At 41.1% G+C, this 24802-nt stretch overlaps 2 protein-coding genes across 7 annotated transcripts in view; one reads left to right on the forward strand and one right to left on the reverse strand.

Annotated features, from left to right (window-relative positions):
• INTU (inturned planar cell polarity protein) overlaps positions 1 to 3095 on the forward strand; it is an 88141-nt gene extending 85046 nt beyond the window's left edge. For 2 of the 3 annotated variants that reach the window (XM_073572049.1, XM_073572048.1), the window contains exons 14-16: positions 213 to 402; positions 2238 to 2383; positions 2680 to 3095. In XM_073572049.1, the coding sequence (XP_073428150.1) occupies positions 213 to 402; positions 2238 to 2383; positions 2680 to 2791 (448 nt within the window). In that variant the 3' untranslated portion in view covers positions 2792 to 3095. Of the gene's footprint in view, positions 1 to 212; positions 403 to 538; positions 654 to 2237; positions 2384 to 2679 lie in introns of those variants that run through there. The other variant, XM_073572050.1, reaches the window with a different exon arrangement.
• A 6790-nt stretch (positions 3096 to 9885) lies between these two features.
• Positions 9886 to 24802, reverse strand: part of LOC141086218 (cilia- and flagella-associated protein 337-like) — an 82480-nt gene continuing 67563 nt past the window's right edge. For 3 of the 4 annotated variants that reach the window (XM_073572051.1, XM_073572055.1, XM_073572054.1), the window contains 10 exons: positions 23650 to 23703; positions 19769 to 19928; positions 19503 to 19592; positions 19334 to 19392; positions 14499 to 14640; positions 14380 to 14419; positions 14189 to 14277; positions 13197 to 13345; positions 11863 to 11945; positions 9886 to 10533 (listed from right to left, as the gene is read on the reverse strand). In XM_073572051.1, the coding sequence (XP_073428152.1) occupies positions 10371 to 10533; positions 11863 to 11945; positions 13197 to 13345; positions 14189 to 14277; positions 14380 to 14419; positions 14499 to 14640; positions 19334 to 19392; positions 19503 to 19592; positions 19769 to 19928; positions 23650 to 23703 (1029 nt within the window). In that variant the 3' untranslated portion in view covers positions 9886 to 10370. The remainder of the gene's footprint in view (positions 10534 to 11862; positions 11946 to 13196; positions 13346 to 14188; positions 14278 to 14379; positions 14420 to 14498; positions 14641 to 19333; positions 19393 to 19502; positions 19593 to 19768; positions 19929 to 23649; positions 23704 to 24802) is intronic. The other variant, XM_073572053.1, reaches the window with a different exon arrangement.

The raw sequence follows: 24802 nt of genomic DNA on the forward strand, positions 1-24802 counted from the left end.
AAGGGGAACTCTCAACTGGTGGAGCAGAAAATGAGTTCATGACAAGGATCCTCTGATCCTCTCACTTTATACATGGGGGGGAGGAAACATGGTGGCAAGCTCTCATTAAAATGGTAATATTCTGCTAGAATTTAGCGATTAGCCAATTCTGCTCATGTTGTGCATTGATATTGTGTGGTTTTTATTTTTTTTTCTAATTTTTAAAAATCCAGATTAACATCTGGGTCGGAGAATACCCTTTTTCATTACCTATTCCTGGAAACTGTGCAAGGGGTGTTCATCTCTCCAACACACAGAGAGGTCGAGGACCTGAGCGGCACCATTCACCCACTACTGATCAAGAGCTTCCACCGCTGCTGCCTGTCTATACGCTCCGTGTTTCAGCAAGCTCTCCTGGAAGAGGTATAGTGCCATTCACATACGATGAAGTTACATGTGCCCCAGCTATTTATCACTTATGACTAGCATTTAGTGATACCAGTGTTCCTTGGTTAATTAAAAAGGTTATTCTAATGTACAATTTTTTTTTTTACCGGAGGTTTTAATTTTGGGAACGCTGTATGAATTTCCTCTAAATGGTTACACACTTGCAAAAAGAATCACTCATGAAGGGGTTTTCTCACTCGTCATGTTCTCGGGCCATTGAATATACTGTATGTATTGCTGGTACTTTGCACACTTCTTTTCTCGTATGTTTTGTGTATAAACTTTGTACCAATTGCTGCTCTATACAATGTATACTTTGTTATATACTGTGTACATTACCAGAAATGGGGGGGTGGAACGGGTGTTCTCTTATATAATCGTTTTAAGCCCACCGCTCCCTGCCTGCTTACAAAGAGGCGGTCTGTTTCTGGTTGATTGACAGTTCAGACCAGCGCATATTTTCATCACTAGATCCAACCAGCTTCACAGCAGCGCTTGTAAGCTCTATAGCAAAAAGCTAGTAAGCGCTGCTCTGCCTACCTAGAAGTCCAGTCATTGCGGAGACTGTAGAAGTGGCTGGTATCCTAAGCCCAAACAAAACAAAATTTAAAAAAAATCCTACATTCTTGAGGATAGACTATTTTTAAAGGGAATCAGTCAGCAGGTTTTTGCTATGTAATATGAGAACAGCAGGAGGTAGGGGCTAAGACTTATTTCGGTGATGTGTCATTTATTAGGCTGTGTGCTGTTGTTTTCTTACAATAAGTGTTTTATCAGGATGAGATATTGTTTTAATCATTGCCAGACTAGCTGCCCACGTGCCTCCTGGTCCAACCACACACCCAGCGATGATTACCAGCTTGCTGTCAACATACAGTGTACAGAGAAAGCTGTGGTGTGGGCAGGGTTAGCTTTCTGAGCTCTGCTATATCTACAGAAAAGAAAACTACTTGTATCACAACTACTGCACCCAGTAATCTAAGTGATACGTTGCTGGAATCAGGGTCTCTGCCCCTACATCATGCTGCTCTCAGATGAAGTAGCAAATACCAGGTGATGTATTCGCTTTAATAAGTAAATTCTAGTGTTTTTACAAGCACTGTGTCATTTTAACCATTAATAATTTTGCGACCACCATCGGCAGGATGAGTTGGAGCCTGGTGGCGTTATTGCATTTGTGTGTGTATTACTCTGATATTGTGCAGCGTTTCATAGAAAACATACTATGAAAAGCCGGCTGGGAGCCATACGTCTCGGCCAGTCTGTTACTTTTCCCTCCCCATACCTATCCTTTTTGATTTACAGATCTCTCCACATGGGGAATGACCTGTCAGTAATGGGGAGTGGGGCAGGCAGAAGCAGCCATGGTCCAAAGCTGGCTTTTTAAAGTATGTCTTCTGCTCCACCTCTGTTGCTTTATGTATGAAGGTGTTTTCTGTGCTGTCACGTCATCGGTACTGTGTATGAAACAGGCTGGCTACTCATTAGCTAAGCCAGCCATTTTCTCTAGCCCGGGGGATGTCTAGACAGAGGGCCACTGGTTTAGCTATTGATATAAGCCAGTCAGCCAGCCCCCTTCACACGCAGCCCTGATGATATTCTGCATTGAGCACAAGTCTGGAAATGGAGCTGCCAATCATGGAACCGAAGGGGTTAACTGGGGCACCTTTTAAAAATAAAGCTGTTAGTCTGTTCATATTAATCTTATGGGAACACCATTCTTATCCCCTGAACAACCCCTTCACATCCACTCAGATTTCATTTTTCATTTGTAAAACTCCTTACACTTTTGCTTTTACTGAAACCTCCAGGGAAAAAGCGTCTCCAAGGCCGACGTGTGCCGGGACTTCTTGGGGCTCGGGCCCGTCAAAGAACACGGTGTCCTATTTGAATGTTCTCCTGAGAACTGGACCGACCAGAAGAAATCGCCTCCCAAAATGTCTTACTGGGTAATCGGGTAAGAAACATTGCCCTTTATATTTTGGCCACTGATGTAAAAATTCTTTAATAATTGGAATTTTTCTTCAAACCTTTCTGTTGAACAATAAATCGCACACACGGGTTGGGTGGGATGAGGTGTCGGAGGTTAGCGAAGTGTCGTTCCGATTACTGTAAAGCAGTCGGTTGCTATGTAAGCTGGGAAGAGGGGAAAGTATGTATTTGTAATAAAGTGCTGTGTTAGTGGTGCAGGACAGAACAATGAGTCATGGCACATCACTTATGTCCGTCCTCCTCTCTGACCGCTTCTTCCAGGAGACTCTTTCTGCAGCCTCAGCCTCAGGAGTTCTACGTCTGCTTTCACGACTCTGTGACGGAGGTTGCTGTGGAGCTGGCCTTCAAGCTGTCCTTTGGGATGCCACTTTAGTGCCGGACACGAGCAAGATCTCCGTTCATCGCGAGGACTTGATATTCTCCACCCCTTAGCCTTAACCCTTGCACTTGTGACAGATTTGTACGGGTCTTTTCAGCTGTTTTACATTTTTATAGACGACGTGTATGCTGACATTTTACTTGTTTTAAAGAAAATATTTAAAATATTTTTAGTAATGAAGGGTTTTTTTACGTTTAATATTGAGAATTTGTTACTGACTAAACGTATCGTCTATTACTTCTTATTTTCTACTTGAAATTTACGTCATCAAACAATAAAAATGTTTGCACTTATTATACCTAGGCAATATTATTTGCTGAATTACTGTAATGCAGGGGAACACCAACATGTGTGATTTTTATCACGATTACAGCTTTTTATTGTTTCCACATTAAAGAAGCACTCCTCCTCCCGTCAAAATGTATGTCCCCTTACTATATTGCAGTCATCAAGTTACAGTGATGACTGCAATATATTGTGTAAATATTTGGGGACCCCTGGTGAAAATTACTGTTATTGTGAACAGGTAAGTAAGTTGAAGATGAAACGATCCCTAAAAGGCCTAAAGTTTAAGATACATTTACAAAAAGGGAATACAAAAGTTTGGGCACCCTTGGAGATTTGTGTGCTCAGATAACGTTGACCAAGGTTTTAGACCTTAATTAGCCAAGTGATGCAAATTTCCTCGGTTTAAAAAAACCCAGCCTCCTTTCACCTTGTGCAAAAAAACAGCAGCCTTGGGTTCTTCTAAGCAACTGGCTAACAAATGAAAATTGTGGAGATCCACAAAGCAGGAGAAATCTAAAAAATAGCTAAGCTTTTTCAAGTTTCCCTTTCATCTGTTCAAAATGTAATTAAAAAATGGCAGTTAACAGGATCCAGTGGAGGTCAAGATAAGGTCTGGAAGACCAAGTAAAATTTGAGTTAGAGATGCAAATCAGATCCTGATGCTGATGCTGACACCCGGCACAAAGTGCCAGAAGTGGTCTTCACCGCTCCCGTCACTTTAACCCCTTAAATACTGCAATCACACTCGATCGCAGCATTTCGGGAACTGGTAGAGGCATGACAGTTCCTCTGCCCTTGGATCGGAGACCCCGCTGGGCACAATCGTTGCCATGGTGACCTGATGTTGTCATGATGATATCCTGGTCACCAGAGCTAGGAAAGTTGCTGATCATGCGCATGATCAGCAACTTTCTCTGACAGTTTGTATAGCATAGGGTTGCTGCTGCATCTTCATGCTATACAAGCGATCAGCAGGCAAAAAATGAATGTCCCGTAGTGGGACAAAGTAAAAAAGTACAAAAAAAAATTTTTAAGGAAAATTGTAAAAATATTTTTTGAAAAATAATCGAAAGATATTGTACCTATGAACAAATATTTTGTATGAAAAAAAATAAACAATAAAAGTACACGTATTTGGTATCGCACGACCCGACCTATGAAACTGTTCCTCTTTAGTGAACACCATAAAAAATAAAGGCAGAAAAAAAATGCTTACTCATCATACCGCCAAACAAAAAGTGGAATAAAATGCAATCAAAAAGACGGATGTAAATAAAACGGAATAAAACATCATCTTGTCCCGCAATCTGCCATACAGCTCCATCAGTGGAAAAATAAAGTTATAGCTCTCAGAATAAAGCGATGCAATAATAATTATTTTCTCTATAAAATGGTTTTTATTGTGTAAAAGCGCCAAAACATAAAAATAGGTTTTATCGCTGTAATCCTACTGACTCGAAGAATAAAACTGCCTTATCAATTTTACCTCCCACGCATCGGCATAAACCCCCCACCCCCTCAAAAAAAATTCTTGAACTGATGGTTTTTATTTATTCTGCCTCATAAAACTCAGAATAGAAAGCAATCAAAAAATGTCATGTGCCTGAAAATGGTACCAATAAAAACATCAGCTCGTCCCGCAAAATACAATCCCTCACATGACTCTGTGAGCCAAAATATAGAAAAAGTATAACTCTCAAAATTTGGTGATGCAAAAACTTATTTTTTGCAATATAAAGCGTCTTATAGTGTGTGACAGCTGCCAAACATAAATACCTGCTATAAATCTGATATCGCTGTAATCGGACCGACCCAAAGACTAAAGTTGTCTAATCACTTATACCACACGAGGAACGGCACAAAAAATAAACCAATCCTTCACCTGCTGTTTTGTTCACTCTGCCTCCCAACGATCACAGTAAGGCTCTGTGCCCATTTATCCTGCTCTGCACTTACACCGGGGTTGCCATGTAAATCTCTGAAATAGATGATTCACACCGAACCTCGGGAGAAGATTCCCTATAATGAGGCAGATGGAGTCACTGTGGATGCCATAGGACCTGTGATCCGGCTGTGTCTATCTCTTTAGGCATGTATAAAAGGGCCGTCTGCCACAGTTTTGTGCACTTCTGAAAAGGACACCACGGAACAGAGGCCAGATGGAGTCCAGAGTAACTCAGCTGCCTCATTATAGTGAACGGATCCCTCGGGGGTTTCATCTCAGAGATTTAGATGGAAACCCCAAAGTAAGTGCTCAGCGTAGAGCGCCGGATAAATGTAAACCTAAATGTCATGTAAAATGTTCCTTACAAAATCTTCAACTCAATCCACGCGAAAAAAAAGTCCTCAATCTGGTCCGTCACCTGTTGATGGAAATATAGGGGGCTTCCACTTTACTGTAGCACAAAGGCTCTGGAAAAGCAAAATGGCTCCTCACCCTCCAAAAAAATTAATCAAACTCTGAGCTTCCAAATCCAAATGTCCCCCTCCCTTCTGAGCCCCACAGTGTACCTAAACCACATACAACGTCCACATTTGGCGTTTCTGAAGCAATGAGAGCCTGCCGAATTTACCGGTACATGTCTCCAGAAGCATGAGCTGGGCATAACGTACTGGTCACTACAACGGCACTCTAACATCCACTGCTGCTTGTTTCTGGAAAATACCCATGGAATCAAGATCATCACTCCACCTGTAGATAAATTCTCAAAGGGGTATTTTTTCCAAAATGGGGTCACTTGAGGGGGGATTCTGCTCTTCTAGCACTTAGGGGCTCTGTATATGGAGTCTAGAAAAATCTGCGCTCCGCTCCTCTCGAGTCTCTCCGTATGGCTAATCAGTACTGTACAGCCACATATTGTGTATTGCCACATTCAGTCGAAATTGTGGGACAAATTTTGGTGCCATTTTTATCCATTTCATGTGTGAAAATTGGTAAAAATTATATTTTCTTCACAGCCCAAAAGTATAATGGCTTGAGTGCACAGACTATAACGATGCTGGCAGAGAAAATGATGCACGACAAAATGCACATTCATGCTGCGGGCATTATTACAGTCTATGGCTCCGTCGGCGCATACGTCTGAATCCCGTTTTGCTGCCTGGTTCGGACACCAGCCCCAACGGAACCCACGAATGAAGAGAAAAGGGCACAGTGAAATCACATTCATTTGCTCTGGTTCTCATGGCTAGGCAGCTCTCACAGCGCTGATGAAAATCTGAATTTTTTTTGCATATGTGAAATGTATAAATGAGATCCTATAATGATTTTTTATTTTTTGCTCACTTAATTTATACCTTTTTTTTAAGCTACTTATTGACTTAGTTGGGTTATATCAGGTTCTCTTCTTTTTTATGTTTGTACACTTTATGGACTTGATTTTCCTTGTCCAAATGTTTTAGCCTAATTCATCGCTTGAAATATTTCTAAAAGTTGCCATGTTTTGTGCAATTTTCCTCCATTGGCCAAGAGGAATAAAACTGAACTGTAGTGGGCAACTATACTCTAAAAACGCACAAAATACAAGAAAAGCATGTTTAATTTTGCGCAAAAGAAAAGAATGTGGCACAAAACCCAGAAATGAATACCATAAGACAAAAAAAAAGTTTCTTAAAAAAAAATTGTCATCTTAATCTTGAAAATCCAAAAGCGAGCAATCCAAATGCAAAACGGGTATAAAATGAAAAGAGCTGGCCAGGACATAAATGTTTGTTAATTCAGAACCACTACTTTAGTGCCACCTAGTGGAAACTGCTGGCTATTAACTATTATTATTTTTTTGGATTATTGAAAGAGCAACAGCAGGCACAATGTAATTGAGATTCAAAGGCAATTACAATATTTAACCCTATACATCCAAAACCAAATAATTAGATTGAAAGAATAATAATTCTTAAACATAGGAATATTAAAGGTGGCTTAATAAAACGGAAAGTATAAGGATTTGTAACTTTATGGAAGCAAAAATGAAGTTTCTTTATAAAAGAAGGAAAAGATAGTATTTCTTAAAAGGATAAGTTTTGGAAAAATGTATTATAAAAGAATTTAAAGAGTACTTAAGTGAGGATGCTGTTTCCTGTGGGCATTGCTTTTGGTGGCATTACACCCGGGTGAGCCTTTTATACGGTGTTAGAACCTGCACTAGGTGCTGTTTTCTAAGACCTGTTTTGGATGCCAGTATAGCAAAGTACATATGAGTAGTAGGAAGCAATGGCTCGGATAGTCGCAACATATTTGCTGCTTAATATCCACAGCAGACATTCTGCGGAAGATCCACAGCAGCAATATCTGAAATAAATTGAGTGGATATTACTGCAGTTACCAGTTAGCACTGCCTCCGATGGCCATTTTCCCGGAGTCCACCATCCAGGAAAGCATGGAACTGCCGGGGCACTGGCCTTTCACAAAATGTCGGTAGAACCCCGGCAGCATCGGAGACACCCGCAGCAGCACTTGGCAGCACCGCCGGCCACCCACAGCATCGGAGACACACGCAGACGCATCGGGCAGCAGCTCCGGACACCCGCAGCGCCGCACATCGGAACACTGCTGCATCTCAGCCTGCGACATGCAGCATCACCCCTCTCCTGCCTCCTCCAGCAGACACCCTGGGACCCCGCTTCACCTCAGCCACCATAAGCAATAAGACATATGGATTATAAAAGGCACCACCATTTTATTAAAAAAAAAAATTCTTATTTTTCTCTGCAAAATTTGAGGTGCGTGTTATAATCCGAAAAATACGGTATATTAGAACATTTGCTACTTTTCTCCTTTTAAAATGCTGCACAATAGCTACCAAATATCAGAATAGTTTTGGATGGCGCCAAGATAAATTAAGTTGCCTGAACTTCTAATTTACACTTGAAAACTTGGGCAATGTATAAAAAGAAAATGTGAAACCTTCAATGTTATTAATGGCATGGTGGGGGAAGTCGGCACTAATAATCTTTCCCAATCAATAACCTCTTCCGAAAGCAGAGCAGTATTTTGGCTTTGAAAACCATTTTTTATGGAATATTGACTGTCTCATCATGTTTTGGAGACATGGTGTCTTCAGCTTTATTTCCCTCATTCTACATACAGTTGTGGCCAAAAGTATTGACACCCCTGCAATTCTGTCAGATAATACTCAGTTTCTTCCTGAAAATGATTGCAAACACAAATTCTTTGGTATTATTATCTTCATTTAATTTGTCTTAAATGAAAAAACATAAAAAGAATTGTCTTAAAGCCAAATTTGATATAATTCCACACCAAACATAAAAAAGAGGGTGGACAAAAGTATTGGCACTGTTCGAAAAATCATGTGATGCTTCTCTAATTTGTGTAATTAACAGCACCTGTAACTTACCTGTGGCACCTAACAGGTGTTGGCAATAACTAAATCACACTTGCAGCCCATTGACATGGATTAAAGTTGACTCAATCTCTGTCCTGTGTCCTTGTGTGTACCACATTGAGCATGGAGAAAAGAAAGAAGACCAAAGAACTGTCTGAGGACTTGAGAAACCAACTTGTGAGGAAGCATGAGCAATCTCAAGGCTACAAGTCCATCTCCAAAGACCTGAATGTTCCTGTGTCTACCGTGCGCAGTGTCATCAAGAAGTTTAAAGCCCATGGCACTGTGGCTAACCTCCCTAGATGTGGACGGAAAAGAAAAATTGACAAGAGATTTCAACGCAAGATTGTGCGGATGTTGGATAAAGAACCTCGACTAACATCCAAACAAGTTCAAGCTGCCCTGCAGTCCGAGGGTACAACATTGTCAACCCGTACTATCTGTCGGCGTCTGAATGAAAAGGGACTGTATGGTAGGAGACCCAGGAAGACCCCACTTCTTACCCCGAGACATAAAAAAGCCAGGCTGGAGTTTGCCAAAACTTACCTGAAAAAGCCTAAAACGTTTAGGAAGAGTGTTCTCTGGTCAGATGAGACAAAAGTAGAGCTTTTTGGGCAAAGGCATCAACATAGAGTTTACAGGAGAAAAAAGAGGCATTCAAAAAAAAGAACACGGTCCCTACAGTCAAACATGGTGGAGGTTCCCTGATGTTTTGGGGTTGCTTTGCTGCCTCTGGCACTGGACTGCTTGACCGTGTGCATGGCATTATGAAGTCAGAAGACTACCAACAAATTTTGCAGCATAATGTAGGGCCCAGTGTGAGAAAGCTGGGTCTCCCTCAGAGGTCATGGATCTTCCAGCAGGTCAATGACCCAAAACACACTTCAAAAAGCACTAGAAAATGGTTTGAGAGAAAGCACTGGAGACTTCTAAGGTGGCCAGCAATGAGTCCAGGCCTGAATCCCATAGAACACCTGTGGAGAGATCTAAAAATGGCAGTTTGGAGAAGGCACCCTTCAAATATCAGGGACCTGGAGCAGTTTGCCAAAGAAGAATGGTCTAAAATTCCAGCAGAGCATTGTAAGAAACTCATTGATGGTTACCAGAAGAGGTTGGTCGCAGTTATTTTGGCTAAAGGTTGTGCAACCAAGTATTAGGCTGAGGATGCCAATACTTTTGTCTGGCCCATTTTTGGAGTTTTGTGTGAAATGATCAATGTTTTGCTTTTGCTTCATTCTCTTTTGTGTTTTTTCATTTAAGACAAATTAAATGAAGATAATAGTACCAAAGAATTTGTGTTTGCAGTCATTTTCAGGAAGAAACTGAGCATTATCTGACAGAATTGCAGGGGTGTCAATACTTTTGGCCACAACTGTACAAGTTGCTTGTCCAAAATCTTCAACCAATACTACTTATGATATAAAGTGTAAAGAAAATACTTCATATGCAAAATCACTAATATCAGATTATTTTATTTTACTATATCATTGTTCCTGTTTTTCTCCATCTAATATATAAAATATTTACCTACCAAAGCATCTTGTATGTACTCAGTAGATACAGTGACTTATGGACAATAGCAGCTATAAAATAGATGTATGGTTATGATATGTAGGGGATGTAGACCAGACCAACGTCCCGAATACATCTTGTTATATCTGCATTAGGTCATATTGGCTGCGTGGAGTAATATCCCGTATCTCCAGAGCTCTGTATCCACTTGATGAAGATTTTAAGAGGCCAAAGACACGGGATAACTGGTGACCAAAAGACTGGACCAGAGCTATCAATCCAGTTTCCACTATTGACGTGATTCAATGTACCCTAAAGCCCAAAGATCGGAGCTAAACAATTTTAACTTTTGCAGACATGGATACTTGGTGTATAAGCAGTAAGGTGGCTTCAAGTGTGGACTTTCTGATGCTTGTCTGAACCTGATGGGGTTAGAAAGCAAGGTCGTATGGGTCATTAAGTTCTGCTGCTGGGTTTGGTTTTCGGATGGTAGCTGATACTGACATTAAATCGCATATTTGCAGAGATTTATAGGCATTCAGTCTCCCAGTAGCTTGCTGGAGCTCCATGTGCTTTGGATTTAACATCTTTATTCTGTTGAAAAAAAAAATTTGATTAACAAAAAATAGAAAACTTTCCCAGGAAAGAAAAAATGTGGCTATGGTACAGCTCATTAACATATATAGCTAGTGTTGTCTTATACTTTAAACCCTCACAGAGGAGAGCTGCTGTTCTACTGGAGAAGACTGAGGACAGATCTGGGCACATGCTCCTCCACCAGCAGCCATTGTATGGACTGGAGACCTGTGCAATCTGTGGGGAAAGCGGCACTAACAAGAGCAGGAGGAGAACCTGTCATACCTATATAATAGAAAGTGACACAAAATCATGTCCTTGACACATCTTATAAAATAAAGATAGAGTGGCCAAACCCCTTTAATGTGTACACAGATATTGCCCATATGCCTGGAAATCAACCTAGGGTCCATAGACCACCTCAAGGAGTCTGCAAGTCATAATGCTATGCTGTGCCCAAAGCCAGTTATCAATCACAGAATGCAAATATTACATTACCCTCTGCTTCTACAGAATAGTAAACTAGGTTGTTTGGTAAATGACTAATGAGACGCTGCCATTGTCTGTACATAGAGAATCAAGTGTACTGGCCAACTACTGCTCATATTGTGGATGGGTGGGCCACACTACTGCACATAGGCCTACCGGGGGATTCATCTGTTCTCCCATCAGCTAGTCCACGTCTGAGTGTGGTAATCTGAACTCACAGACTACATTGACAAAGTCATGGCCAGAAGTGCTGGCACCCTTGAAATTGTTCCAGAAAATTAAGTATTCCTCTCTGAAAATTATTGCAATTACACGTTTTGTTCAACGTATGTTTATTTCCTTTGGGTATATTGGAACAGAAGAAAAAAGGCAAATTTGACATAATTTCATACAAACATTAAAAAATGGGCAGGACAAGATTGTTGGCACTTTCCAAAATTGTGGATAAACAACTTTGTTTCAAGCATGTGACGTTCGTTCCAACTCACCTGTGGCAAGTAACAGGTGTGGGCAAAATGAAAATCACACATGAAACCAGATAAAAAGGTGAGAATTTGACACAATCGTTGCATTGTGTGTGTCTGTGTGTGCTACACTAAGCATGAAAAACAGAAACAGGAGAAGATGGCTTTCTAAGGACTTGAGAACCAAAATTGCAGAAAAATATCAACAATCTCAAGTTTACAAATCCATCTCCAGTGTTTTTGATGGCACTGTAGCTAATCTCCCGGGACGTGGACAGCAGAGAAAAATCATTCAGTTTCTGGAACAATTTCAAGGGTACCAACATTTTCGGTCATTACTGTATGTGTTTGAAGATTGCTTAAGCCAGTGACCAGTTATATTTGTCACATTTACCTGTTTTTGGAGTTGATAGAAATTCTCTCTTTTAGCTCCTCTGCTATATCTGTATCATAAATTGGGATGGAATAAGCCTCCACCTAGAATACAAACACCTATGACTGCTTCTTCTGTCACCCACTTTCCTGTATGCTACATATCCCGTTCTTATCTTGTAAATGAGGAATGACCCCTTAAAAACAATCGATGGTCTCCGGGATTACTGGTTAACAGAGCATCCATGTAAATCCTGAACATAGAGTGCCACTGTCATGTGACAATACACATATATTTTCTATATCGGTCATTAGCCAATCAAATTGGCCTTAATGCCCAATCTTGCCACAGCTCCCACCGCACCTTCCATGTGCCATCTGTAATACTGGTTTGGCACACAAGCCTTAGGACAAGCATTGTGATGGTCCCATAAAAACCTCTCTATTTGGGGCATGATATGAAAAAGAAAACATAGCGGGAAACGTGGTGTAAGCAAAAACCATGCACCACGGCATTGTAATATAGTGGTATCACGCTGGGATATTATTAGTTCAGGTTCCTCAGAAAGGTAAAATGGGAGATGAAAAAAAGTTCAAAAACATTTTTGATAAAAAGTAAAATAATAACTAGCCCTTCTTACCATAAAATAGATATTTTCATGGTATACTTTAAATTGTGCTGTGAGTGGTAACAAAAAAAAATAAGATTTTTTTTATTGCCTCATTCCCTAGTAAAAATGTTACTAATATCTAATATGTAACACAACAAGAAAGCACAGAATGACAAATTTGCAAAAATACTCTGCAGTGAAAAATATGTCAATAATCAGCAAGTGCTGGATAACAAATACAAGGTATTTAGTCGATACGTTTTTTGCTCCGTTAAGGGTTACCATGATGAGGTGGAGCAGCTTGGTATACATTTTTTGCAAAAAACGTATCGACTAAATACCCTGTATTTGTTATCCAGCACTTGCTGATTATTGTCATATTTTTCACTGCAGAGTATCTTTGCAAATTTGTCATTCTGTGCTTTCTTGTTGTGTTTCAGTCAGTGGGTGGTGTAAACACTGTCCTACCGACTTGTTCACATTTGTGTATGTCACATGTGTTTTTAATATCTAATATGTGCTCAAGTAAGATGTCACTTTTTCGGGTCCATAATCAAGAGCATAAAATCAAGACTACATGACCATTTATAAAAGAATAAACACACTATGTATCTGATATGCATTTTAAGGGGTTCAAATGTTGCCATATGGACCCCACAGAGAAAAGAGCTACTCATGGAAAGACGGTCTCACTCCAGTCGGACCTGACATCTTCCACGTATCTGCTGTGGGGAGATGCACTGACCTCTGGGATGTTGTCCGCCCCTTTCCTTTCTTCATCCGCAGCCTGGCTGTATCCGCACGCTTCTCCTGATGGTTGTTCATTCACCCTCGATTCTTCCTTCTTTGATTCAGTCTTGTTGAGACCCCAGGGTTTATTTTGACCAAATGTTCCTAGAAATACACGCCATTATCTGGTTTATGAAATAAACTTCCATATAATAAAAAGCTCCAAAAACAGTGGGATGTTTATCAGGAAACATATTGCCACAACTCTGGAGTAATTTGCTCCACAACCTGTTTTTCATGAAATGTATTATTTGTTTTAGACACTTTTTATGACTTGATAAGCATGCGTTTCCTCGCTAAAAAGGGCCAAAGTCCAATGTGTGACACCACACAGCAATATGGAGGATGCACAAATCTGGAGCGAACTAAGCCAACTAATAGATGGGGTAAACTTAGAGCATGAACTATTAGTCTTAGTCTGCACTGTCTAAGAAAAAGTCATTTTTGGTAATTCTGCCCTAATATTTTCAAGGCAATTTTCTGTCATTTTTTGAATTCACAAAAAGCAATGATAAAATTGTCTTTTGAACATGACGACTAAGAAAAAGTTTACAACCTGTTTCTAAGAAAGTAATTGATGAAGGACGACCACCATGACCTCACCCTCTGTTGTCACTTGCATTAATGCCCCCCACAAGAAAGCAGGAAAATGGAAATATCTCTGTAATAAATTGTTACCAAAGTCTGGCTATGTCCCTAACTTCTGATAACAAATGTATGCAATAGTGGACACAGACAGAAGAGGGCCCCGTGCAAGGACGATATATGGGCCCTTAGCAGTCCAACAGCTCATCACAACACGCAATTCCACCTGATTTGGAGGTAGAAGCGGCCCCCTTACCTCTCGGGCCCCTGTGCGGCTGCACAGATTGCACCAATGGTGTGTCGTCCCTGTACGTATGGCCAATTTACAGTTTTGTTAGGAATATGTATGCAGTCATCAAATACCTAGTAATTCCCCCTGTACAGTCCATAGCTTCACCGTGCAGTCCTGGGATGACGTGACAATCACTTTGTGCTTCTCCACCGGGATCACTCTGAACACATCATAGAAATACAGTTAAGCTTTCGAATTGATATTAATATGTAGACCTTTCATACCATACATTGGACCACAGGCAGGAGAAACAGGTCTCTACCTTGTAATATCGCTCATATGCGCTCTCCAGCAGTGCAGAACTGTTGGGACAAATGACACCATATTACAGTAGAAATCTGATAATATATGTCATTCATTAGTTACAATAAGGCCACTTACGGACGGGCGGCTGCTCCTCTGGTGTGCCCAGTGCATACTGCGATATCTCCCAGACGTAGACGTAGGAGAGCTGGTCAGCCGCACATAGTAGGGAGCCATCTTCACTCACAGCCATAGCATTTACCATACACTTGTATTGTGACTGCAATGGCGAAATCAACAGCTCATTGTAGTTATTTAGAAATGGTAGAGCTGAAAGACTGAGGCCATTGTATATATAATGTATTATGTTGTAAGTCCTACCTGCATAGCTAATACAGCATCAGTAAATTAGACTGAACACATCTTAAAGTGGTTGTACTGGTATATCATGAAAGTCTATGGTCACTCTATGGGACTTCAGACTTGTTAATCCTCACATCGCGCTCACCGCGAGCTGTGCGGATTCTCTGGTGTAGGAAGACTGAGCAGTCATATGACTGCAAGTATGCGATATGCATGCTTCAGGCCGCATTCAGACTAGATGTGCATGGCCTCATTAAATTCACTTGTATTGATCAAGGACACACGTCTAGTAGGAATGTGGCCAGAAGTATGCACATCGCATACTTGTGGTCACATGAGCACTCGGTCTTACCGGCAGCACCAGAGAATCCTCGTATTGCATGCTGAGTGATGTGAGGAGTCATACAGAATGATGGCAGACTTTTGTGAAAAACCTGGACAACCCCATTAATGGTGCAACTGTCAGTGCGAGCAATCCAAAGAATAATCCAAGAATTACTTCCCTCTACAAATGCAATAAATGATTGCCATATGGAGCCATTACCTGCATGTTATTCTATAACAAGCTGTTCCCTTGTTGACGTGAGTTAGAATTAAAGGGAATCTGTCATCACAAAATGAATTAGTCTACAAATCAGTTTTACATTTTTATTTTACATTTTTTATTATTTTGAAATCACTATTATTCCCTGCAAATTGCAGAAACGTGTCATGGACTATGCTCTACTGATTGCACCCAGGCATTCCTCAAATTCAATTTATTATCTCAGGCGGACACTCGGAGTTTCATTTTTACAGTGCAGGTTAGAAAATGATGTTACCAATTATACAGCACTGTGGAAAAAATCTGCAAAGCAAGAACCCTTTAAAAAATACAAGTGTTGAAAGCAAAATCAACGAACAAAAGAGAAATCTACATAAATGAAATACAGTGGGGCAAAAAAGTATTTAGTCAGCAATAGTGCAAGTTCCACCACTTAAAAAGATGAGAGGCGTCTGTAATTTACATCATAGGTAGACCTCAACTATGGGAGACAAACAGAAAAAAAAATCCAGAAAATCACATTGTCTGTTTTTTTTTTCATTTTATTTGCATATTATGGTGGAAAATAAGTATTTGGTCAGAAACAAGCAATCAAGATTTCTGGCTCTCACAGACCTGTAACTTCTTCTTTAAGTGTCTCCTTTTTCCTCCACTCATTACCTGTAGTAATGGCACCTGTTTAAACTTGTTATCAGTATAAAAAGACACCTGTGCACACCCTCAAACAGTCTGACTCCAAACTCCACTATGGTGAAGACCAAAGAGCTGTCAAAGGACACCAGAAACAAAATTGTAGCCCTGCACCAGGCTGGGAAGACTGAATCTGCAATAGCCAACCAGCTTGGAGTGAAGAAATCAACTGTGGGAGCAATAATTAGAAAATGGAAGACATACAAGACCACTGATAATCTCCCTCGATCTGGTGCTCCACGCAAAATCCCACCCCGTGGGGTCAGAATGATCACAAGTACGGTGAGCAAAAATCCCAGAACCACGCGGGGGGACCTAGTGAATGAACTGCAGAGAGCTGGGACCAATGTAACAAGGCCTACCATAAGTAACACACTACGCCACCATGGACTCAGATCCTGCAGTGCCAGACGTGTCCCACTGCTTAAGCCTGTACATGTCCGGGCCCGTCTGAAGTTTGCTAGAGAGCATTTGGATGATCCAGAGGAGTTTTGGGAGAATGTCCTATGGTCTTATGAAACCGAACTGGAACTGTTTGGTAGAAACACAACTTGTCGTGTTTGGAGGAAAAAGAATACTGAGTTGCATCCATCAAACACCATACCTACTGTAAAGCATGGTGGTGGAAACATCATGCTTTGGGGCTGTTTCTCTGCAAAGGGGCCAGGACGACTGATCCGGGTACATGAAAGAATGAATGGGGCCATGTATCGTGAGATTTTGAGTGCAAACCTCCTTCCATCAGCAAGGGCATTGAATATGAAACGTGGCTGGGTCTTTCAACATGACAATGATCCAAAGCAAACTGCCAGGGCAACGAAGGAGTGGCTTCGTAAGAAGCATTTCAAGGTCCTGGAGTGGCCTAGCCAGTCTCCAGATCTCAACCCTATAGAAAACCTTTGGAGGGAGTTGAAAGTCCGTGTTGCCAAGCAAAAAGCCAAAAACATCACTGCTCTAGAGGAGATCTGCATGGAGGAATGGGCCAACATACCAACAACAGTGTGTGGCAACCTTGTGAAGACTTACAGAAAACGTTTGACCTCTGTCATTGCCAACAAAGGATATATCACAAAGTATTGAGATGAAATTTTGTTTCTGACCAAATACTTATTTTCCACCATAATATGCAAATAAAATGAAAAAAAAAAACAGACAATGTGATTTTCTGGATTTTTTTTTCTCAGTTTGTCTCCCATAGTTGAGGTCTACCTATGATGTAAATTACAGATGCCTCTCGTCTTTTTAAGTGGTGGAACTTGCACTATTGCTGACTGACTAAATACTTTTTTGCCCCACTGTAAATAAAACAAATATTTGGTGGGACCATAATATACCTTCCTAACAGAATCAATTCACCCTTGCCTTCAGCTTTTGAAGGAACTCAGCAGGTAGGTTGTTCCAACATTTTGGAGAACTATGATTTGTGGATGCCCAAATCCATTTGCCTCTTCAAGTATCGCACACAGACTCAATGATGCTTAGATCAGGATTGCATGGGGGCCATATCATCACTCCCAGGACTCCTTGTTCTTCTTTACTCTTAAGATATTTCTTAATGACATTAGCTATATGTTTGCCTTCGTTGTCCTGCTGCAGAATAAATTTGGAGCCAATCAGATGTCTTCATGATCAATATGTATCTGTCTGTATTTCTCAGCTTTGAGGACACAATTATTTCTGACAAAATTCCCAAAGCTAGTTGCTGAAGTGCAGTCACAAAGTTTCAAGGAACTTCCACCATGCTTCACTGTTGCCTGAAGACACTCATTGTACTGCTGTCCAGGCCTTCAGAGAATAATGTGTCTTTTCCTACTGCCAAATATTTCACATTTGCCTAAAGTACCTGCTGCCATTTTTCTGCAACTCAGTTCCTATGATTTTGTGCATAGTTGAGATGCTTGCTCTTGTTTTCATGTCAAAAGTATTGGCTGAAACTCTTCCATGCAGACCACTTCTGGACAAACTTCTCTTTATATTTAATGGGTGTAGCTGGGTCCGACTTGCTGCCAGCTAAACCTCAATGCTGCCCATTTTTTGGTGTCCTTATCCATCATGCAATACATCAGGGAGGTGTCTGGCTCCAAATTTACTCTGCAGCAGGACAAGACTCCAAACATCCAGCCAATGTCACTAAGCACTATCTTCAGTGTAAAGAAAAACAAGTAACCCTGAAAATGATTATTTAGCTCCCATGGACATTGATCTCAACATCATTCAGTCAGTTTGTTATTACATGATGATACAGAAGGTATTGCTTATGTCTACATCCACAGAAGATGTGTGGTTAGTTCTGCAAGATGTTTGGAACAACCTCGCTACCAAGTTCCTTTAAAAACTATGAGCAACTGTACCAGGAAAAATTTCTACTATGATGGTGTTTTAAAGGCAGAGTGGTCATTCACTTAGCATTTTGTTAATTGATTAAAGCGAACCTGTCACCAGGTTTGCCCGCTATAAGATACGGCCACTGCCTTTCAGGGCTTATCTACAGCATTCTGTTAAGGGGAGAGTAGAGTACTGCAGTGCGCAGGCGCTGGGTCCCTCTGACCTTTCCCAGTGCCTGCGTTCTGCAGTACTTTACTCTGCCCTCAACAAGGCAGATAAGTACGCCTGCACAGGAGTGCGATGTCGGGGAGCGATGAAGCAACAGGACGGCGGCATCACAAGAAGATGGGAGGCGCCGGACCAAGTCCTGTGACATCCATTGGACCGCACCGGACCGTTTTCCCCCCTGGGTGAGTATAATAATTATTATAGAATGCTGTAGATAAGCCCTGAAAGGCAGTGGCCGCATCTTATAGCGTAATAGCGGCCAAAACTGCTGACAGATTCACTTTAACTAATACTTGTATTTTGAAAGCATTCTTACTGGGCAGCATTTTTTTCACATTTGTCTAAAACATTTGAACAATACTGTAGTCATTGGTAACGCCTGGGCTTCTTTAGTCCGTGTTCACATTCCATTTATGCAGAACGTCCGGGAAGTTGTTTTTTTTGGGCACTCGGACAAAAGCCCAGATGGAGCCATAGACTGCAGTGACACAGGTGGACTTCAAATGGACACTGTGCTTTGCCTCCAAATCCAGTCTTTTGGAATGCAGCTAGATCTCATCACACACGATGCGCTGCGTAAAGGCAGTGTGAACAAGGCTTTAGCCTGCGCATATTTAAGCTCACATTTTTTATATAAGTAATGGCATATTAGGCATGTGAATTTAATAGTTTGAATATTTCATTTATTTTTACATTTTTTGGGGCCTATAAACTTTATGTAATAATAAGCAGTAACTTGTTTTATTTCTCATCATACTCATATTTAAGGTGGAAATGTATAACAAGTGATGACAGTGTAAACCAACCCAGGTAGAATACTCACACCTTCAAACTTTGCAAATGCTTTGCCTCCACCAACAATATTCCAGAAAGTAATAGAACCTAAAAATTAGGATGAAATATAGATATTGGAAGTAATTATTATTTAGCTTCAAATTTTTGAGTCCGATACCCATGAACAAACTTGGCAATGTAGCACAACCACAACTTGCCTCTAGGTCCACTTGTTATTAAAACTGCAGAATCTTTTTTTCGATCAAACCTCGAGCAAATAAAAACTGCTTTGTTTATGGCTAAATAACCTGAAAAAACAAAAAACAAAGCAAACAAAAAACAAAAGTAAATAAATTTATGTGAACAAATATTTTCTAAACGGATTAAAAGCTTATATGGAAGGTATTTATATGTCCTTGCTAGACATTTTCTTGTTTTTTTAAAAAAAATAAAGTAGGTAAAAAGGCCCAACGCATGCAGATACCTATTTCAATGTCCACTTCTTCTCCAAAAGAAAGGTTAAGGTGACAGAGGGGCTCCCCAGCTTCAAGGCTCCACACAAAGACGTCACCATCCCAATTGGAGAGAGCGACCGTATTAGCGGATGAAGCGAGACAGACACGGTTTTCTTTCTGTTCATTTATCTTTACGTAAGAGAAGTATGAATATATAGTTATTTTGTAATATGGTGGTGCCAAAATGATTGTGATCTACGAGTAGATCTTAAAGCTGGGCTAATTAGATATGCCGTAGATGGTAGAATATTAGGAAAAACAAAAGGAATCCAGCAAATCATCATAACGGATATCAGACACAGGTGACTGCCCCACATGGTAGGCGCCATCTTCAGGCTGTTACCCATTACTAATACAGTACCTATAAAGAAAGGGTTATAATCTTTTTACACATCTTCAGAGTTCCGGATTCTTTCATTTTAGCTTGGATTTATGGGGTTGTGTCCTTTCCAGGTGCCCACTCACATGGCGTGACATAATACCAATTTGCCGGTGAAACATGGCAGATGTTCATCAGTTGGTGAACAAAGATGTTGAGTTGGAGAGAAAGGCAAAGAGGGAGTTCCAGTGTCTCCACTAGGATAGGATCCATCCTGCTGTGTCGCGCACTCTGTGAGAAATCCAGCAAGGAAAGCGTGCGTGCCACAGTGTGTGATTGTATAGGTGTGCCACAGTGTGTGGTTGTATAGGTGTGCCACAGTGTGTGATTGTATATGTGCCACAGTGTGTGATTGTATATATGTGCCACAGTGTGTGATTGTATATGTGCCACAGTGTGTGATTGTATATATGTGCCACAGTGTGTGATTGTATATGTGCCACAGTGTGTGATTGTATATATGTGCCACAGTGTGTGATTGTATATATGTGCCACAGTGTGTGATTGTATATATGTGCCACAGTGTGTGATTGTATATGTGCCACAGTGTGTGATTGTATAGGTGTGCCACAGTGTGTGATTGCATAGGTGTGCCACAGTGTGTGATTGTATATGTGCCACAGTGTGTGATTGTATATATGTGCCACAGTGTGTGATTGTATATGTGCCACAGTGTGTGATTGTATATGTGCCACAGTGTGTGATTGTATAGGTGTGTCACAGTGTGTGATTGTATATGTGTATGTATGTGTGCCACAGTGTGTGATTGTATATGTGTGCCACAGTGTGTGATTGTATAGGCATGCCACAGTGTGTGATTGTATAGGCGTGCCACAGTGTGTGATTGTATAGGTGTGCCACAGTGTGTGGTTGTATAGGTGTGCCACAGTGTGTGATTGTATATGTGCCACAGTGTGTGATTGTAAATATGTGCCACAGTGTGTGATTGTATATATGTGCCACAGTGTGTGATTGTATATGTGCCACAGTGTGTGATTGTTTATGTGTGCCACAGTGTGTGATTGTATATGTGCCACAGTGTGTGATTGTATAGGTGTGCCACAGTGTGTGATTGCATAGGTGTGCCACAGTGTGTGATTGTATATGTGTGCCACAGTGTGTGATTGTATATATGTGCCACAGTGTGTGATTGTATATGTGCCACAGTGTGTGATTGTATATGTGTGCCACAGTGTGTGATTGTATATGTGCCACAGTGTGTGATTGTATATATGTGCCACAGTGTGTGATTGTATATGTGCCACAGTGTGTGATTGTATATGTGCCACAGTGTGTGATTGTATAGGTGTGTCACAGTGTGTGATTGTATATGTGTATGTATGTGTGCCACAGTGTGTGATTGTATATGTGTGCTACAGTGTGTGATTGTATAGGCATGCCACAGTGTGTGATTGTATAGGCGTGCCACAGTGTGTGATTGTATAGGTGTGCCACAGTGTGTGGTTGTATAGGTGTGCCACAGTGTGTGATTGTATATGTGCCACAGTGTGTGATTGTAAATATGTGCCACAGTGTGTGATTGTATATATGTGCCACAGTGTGTGATTGTATATGTGCCACAGTGTGTGATTGTTTATGTGTGCCACAGTGTGTGATTGTATATGTGCCACAGTGTGTGATTGTATAGGTGTGCCACAGTGTGTGATTGCATAGGTGTGCCACAGTGTGTGATTGTATATGTGTGCCACAGTGTGTGATTGTATATATGTGCCACAGTGTGTGATTGTATATGTGCCACAGTGTGTGATTGTATATGTGTGCCACAGTGTGTGATTGCATAGGTGTGCCACAGTGTGTGATTGTATATATGTGCCACAGTGTGTGATTGTATATGTGCCACAGTGTGTGATTGTATATGTGCCACAGTGTGTGATTGCATAGGTGTGCCACAGTGTGTGATTGTATATGTGCCACAGTGTGTGATTGTATATGTGCCACAGTGTGTGATTGTATATGTGTATGTATGTGTGCCACAGTGTGTGATTGCATAGGTGTGCCACAGTGTGTGATTGCATAGGTGTGCCACAGTGTGTGATTGCATACGTGTGCCACAGTGTGTGATTGCATACGTGTGCCACAGTGTGTGATTGCATAGGTGTGCCACAGTGTGTGATTGCATAGGCGTGCCACAGTGTGTGATTGTATAGGTGTGCCACAGTGTGTGATTGTATATGTGCCACAGTGTGTGATTGTATATGTGCCACAGTGTGTGATTGCATAGGTGTGCCACAGTGTGTGATTGTATATGTGCCACAGTGTGTGATTGTATATGTGCCACAGTGTGTGATTGTATATGTGTATGTATGTGTGCCACAGTGTGTGATTGCATAGGTGTGCCACAGTGTGTGATTGCATAGGTGTGCCACAGTGTGTGATTGCATAGGTGTGCCACAGTGTGTGATTGCATAGGCGTGCCACAGTGTGTGATTGTATAGGCGTGCCACAGTGTGTGATTGCATACGTGTGCCACAGTGTGTGATTGCATAGGCGTGCCACAGTGTGTGATTGCATAGGCGTGCCACAGTGTGTGATTGCATAGGTGTGCCACAGTGTGTGATTGCATAGGCGTGCCACAGTGTGTGATTGCATACGCGTGCCACAGTGTGTGATTGCATACGCGTGCCACAGTGTGTGTTTGCATACGTGTGCCACAGTGTGTGATTGCATACGTGTGCCACAGTGTGTGATTGCATAGGCGTGCCACAGTGTGTGATTGTAGAGGTGTGCCACAGTGTGTGATTGCATAGGTGTGCCACAGTGTGTGATTGTATATATGTGCCACAGTGTGTGATTGCATAGGCGTGCCACAGTGTGTGATTGCATAGGCGTGCCACAGTGTGTGATTGTATAGGCGTGCCACAGTGTGTGATTGCATAGGCGTGCCACAGTGTGTGATTGCATAGGCGTGCCACAGTGTGTGATTGTATAGGTGTGCCACAGTGTGTGATTGTGTAGGTGTGTTTATATGTGCCACACTATGTGGGTGTTTGTACTTTACAAAGATCTGCACATACTCTCCTGCGTAGAGCAGAGCCTTATATGTGCCTGTCTGTAATTATCTGGTAGACTAAAATTTGGATTCCATAAAAAATAGGTTCCACAATGAAATGAAAGCGTCTGAATTTCCTGTAACATAATTTTCACCTGTTTCTACAAGACACATTTAACAAGACTACACCGTCTTAGTGTGACTTATTATGATGGATTTCCATTGTGGATCTTCACATCGCATTTTCCAAATGTTGCTAGCAAAAAAAAAATCTTGAAATTTACAATACAATAGGATTTATTTATGGGTTTCACCCTTTTGCAATGCATAGGACAAAGTCATAGTAAATCAACATCAGTGCAGATTGTGTTGCACATTTCTCTTGGATCCGCTGCGGAGAATTATAGCCAAGGATGGCCTGGCACTAACTCTCATGGTTGTAAAGAAAACTTGCAACTTACCATATTATTGCTCCAGGTCACTTGTGGCAGCGCATGTTCCGGTATCAGAGCATCCTGATTTTGGTATAAAAAATAGAGGTATAAAATACAGCAAGCAGATAGGATTCAAAGCAGAGTCTCTACCACATAAATGTTGTTCAAAAGTCGCAACACTGATCCAAACGGTACAAAGCATAAAGCAGTGCAATGTACAGAACTGGCTGGGAATGTCATCAGGAACAAACAAGAACATAAAAGGTCTGAAGATTCTCTGTACTGGAAACATTTCAGATGAAGCGATAAAGCAGAGCATGAATCTGGAAGTTCTATCATAAATTGAAGGGTTTATCAACTTTAGATGATCACAGTTTATTAGGGTACGTGCACACAACATCTTTTTCAGGTGGGTCTACTCCGAAACCTGCCTGAAAAAGTGCTTAAACAATTGCTAAAAATAAATATGAACATATGCATAGCAAGGTCAATACTACTTGTCTTTTTGAGTTTTTTCAACCAATTCCGGCTTGGAAAGCTGAAAATGGTTAAATGAAGTAACCTGGCCATTCTTCCCTGGTTTCAACTGAATATCTGCACCGCAATACAGTAGTTAACATGGCCTCCAACCTACCAGATAGATTCTTCTTCTTCTATCAGATTCTTCCTACCTGGACCGGACTGGATCTGAAGGGAGAGGTTGTGGTGCTTGGAGTGCAGGCACATAAGAAGAATATGTTGGGGTTTTTTTCCCTATGGATGCAGCATGACACAGGGCCACTATATGCTATATGCTGATAATATCTGTTCTGGTCACCGTGTGGCAGTATTTCTCCCTTGTATGTGGCATTATTGGTCTTGGAATAATTGATTGTGCTGTGTATTGTCAATTGTTCTCTCTGATATTAATTAGAAGATTTTTTTATGTGCATTAGTGATTAAATACTTGGAAATGGATACTCTCCACAGGATAAGTGATAACTTATTGATTGGTGATGGTCTGACCAGCACCAATCGGCAGAATGTGGAGCTTTTATCCCTTTTTTTGCTTTTATCTGCAGCCAGACATCCCGCCTGCCTCTCCATATTAAAATAAGGATAAAATTGTCCTGTCAGGGATACAATTTCCCAATTCTTCTGATGGGTGCGGTTTCCAATGGTTGGACCCAAACGTTCAATA

Source organism: Dendrobates tinctorius, unplaced genomic scaffold, assembly GCF_039654945.1.
Source record: "Dendrobates tinctorius isolate UK_male_01 unplaced genomic scaffold, ASM3965494v1 ptg000030l, whole genome shotgun sequence".
Classification (NCBI taxonomy): domain Eukaryota; kingdom Metazoa; phylum Chordata; class Amphibia; order Anura; family Dendrobatidae; genus Dendrobates; species Dendrobates tinctorius.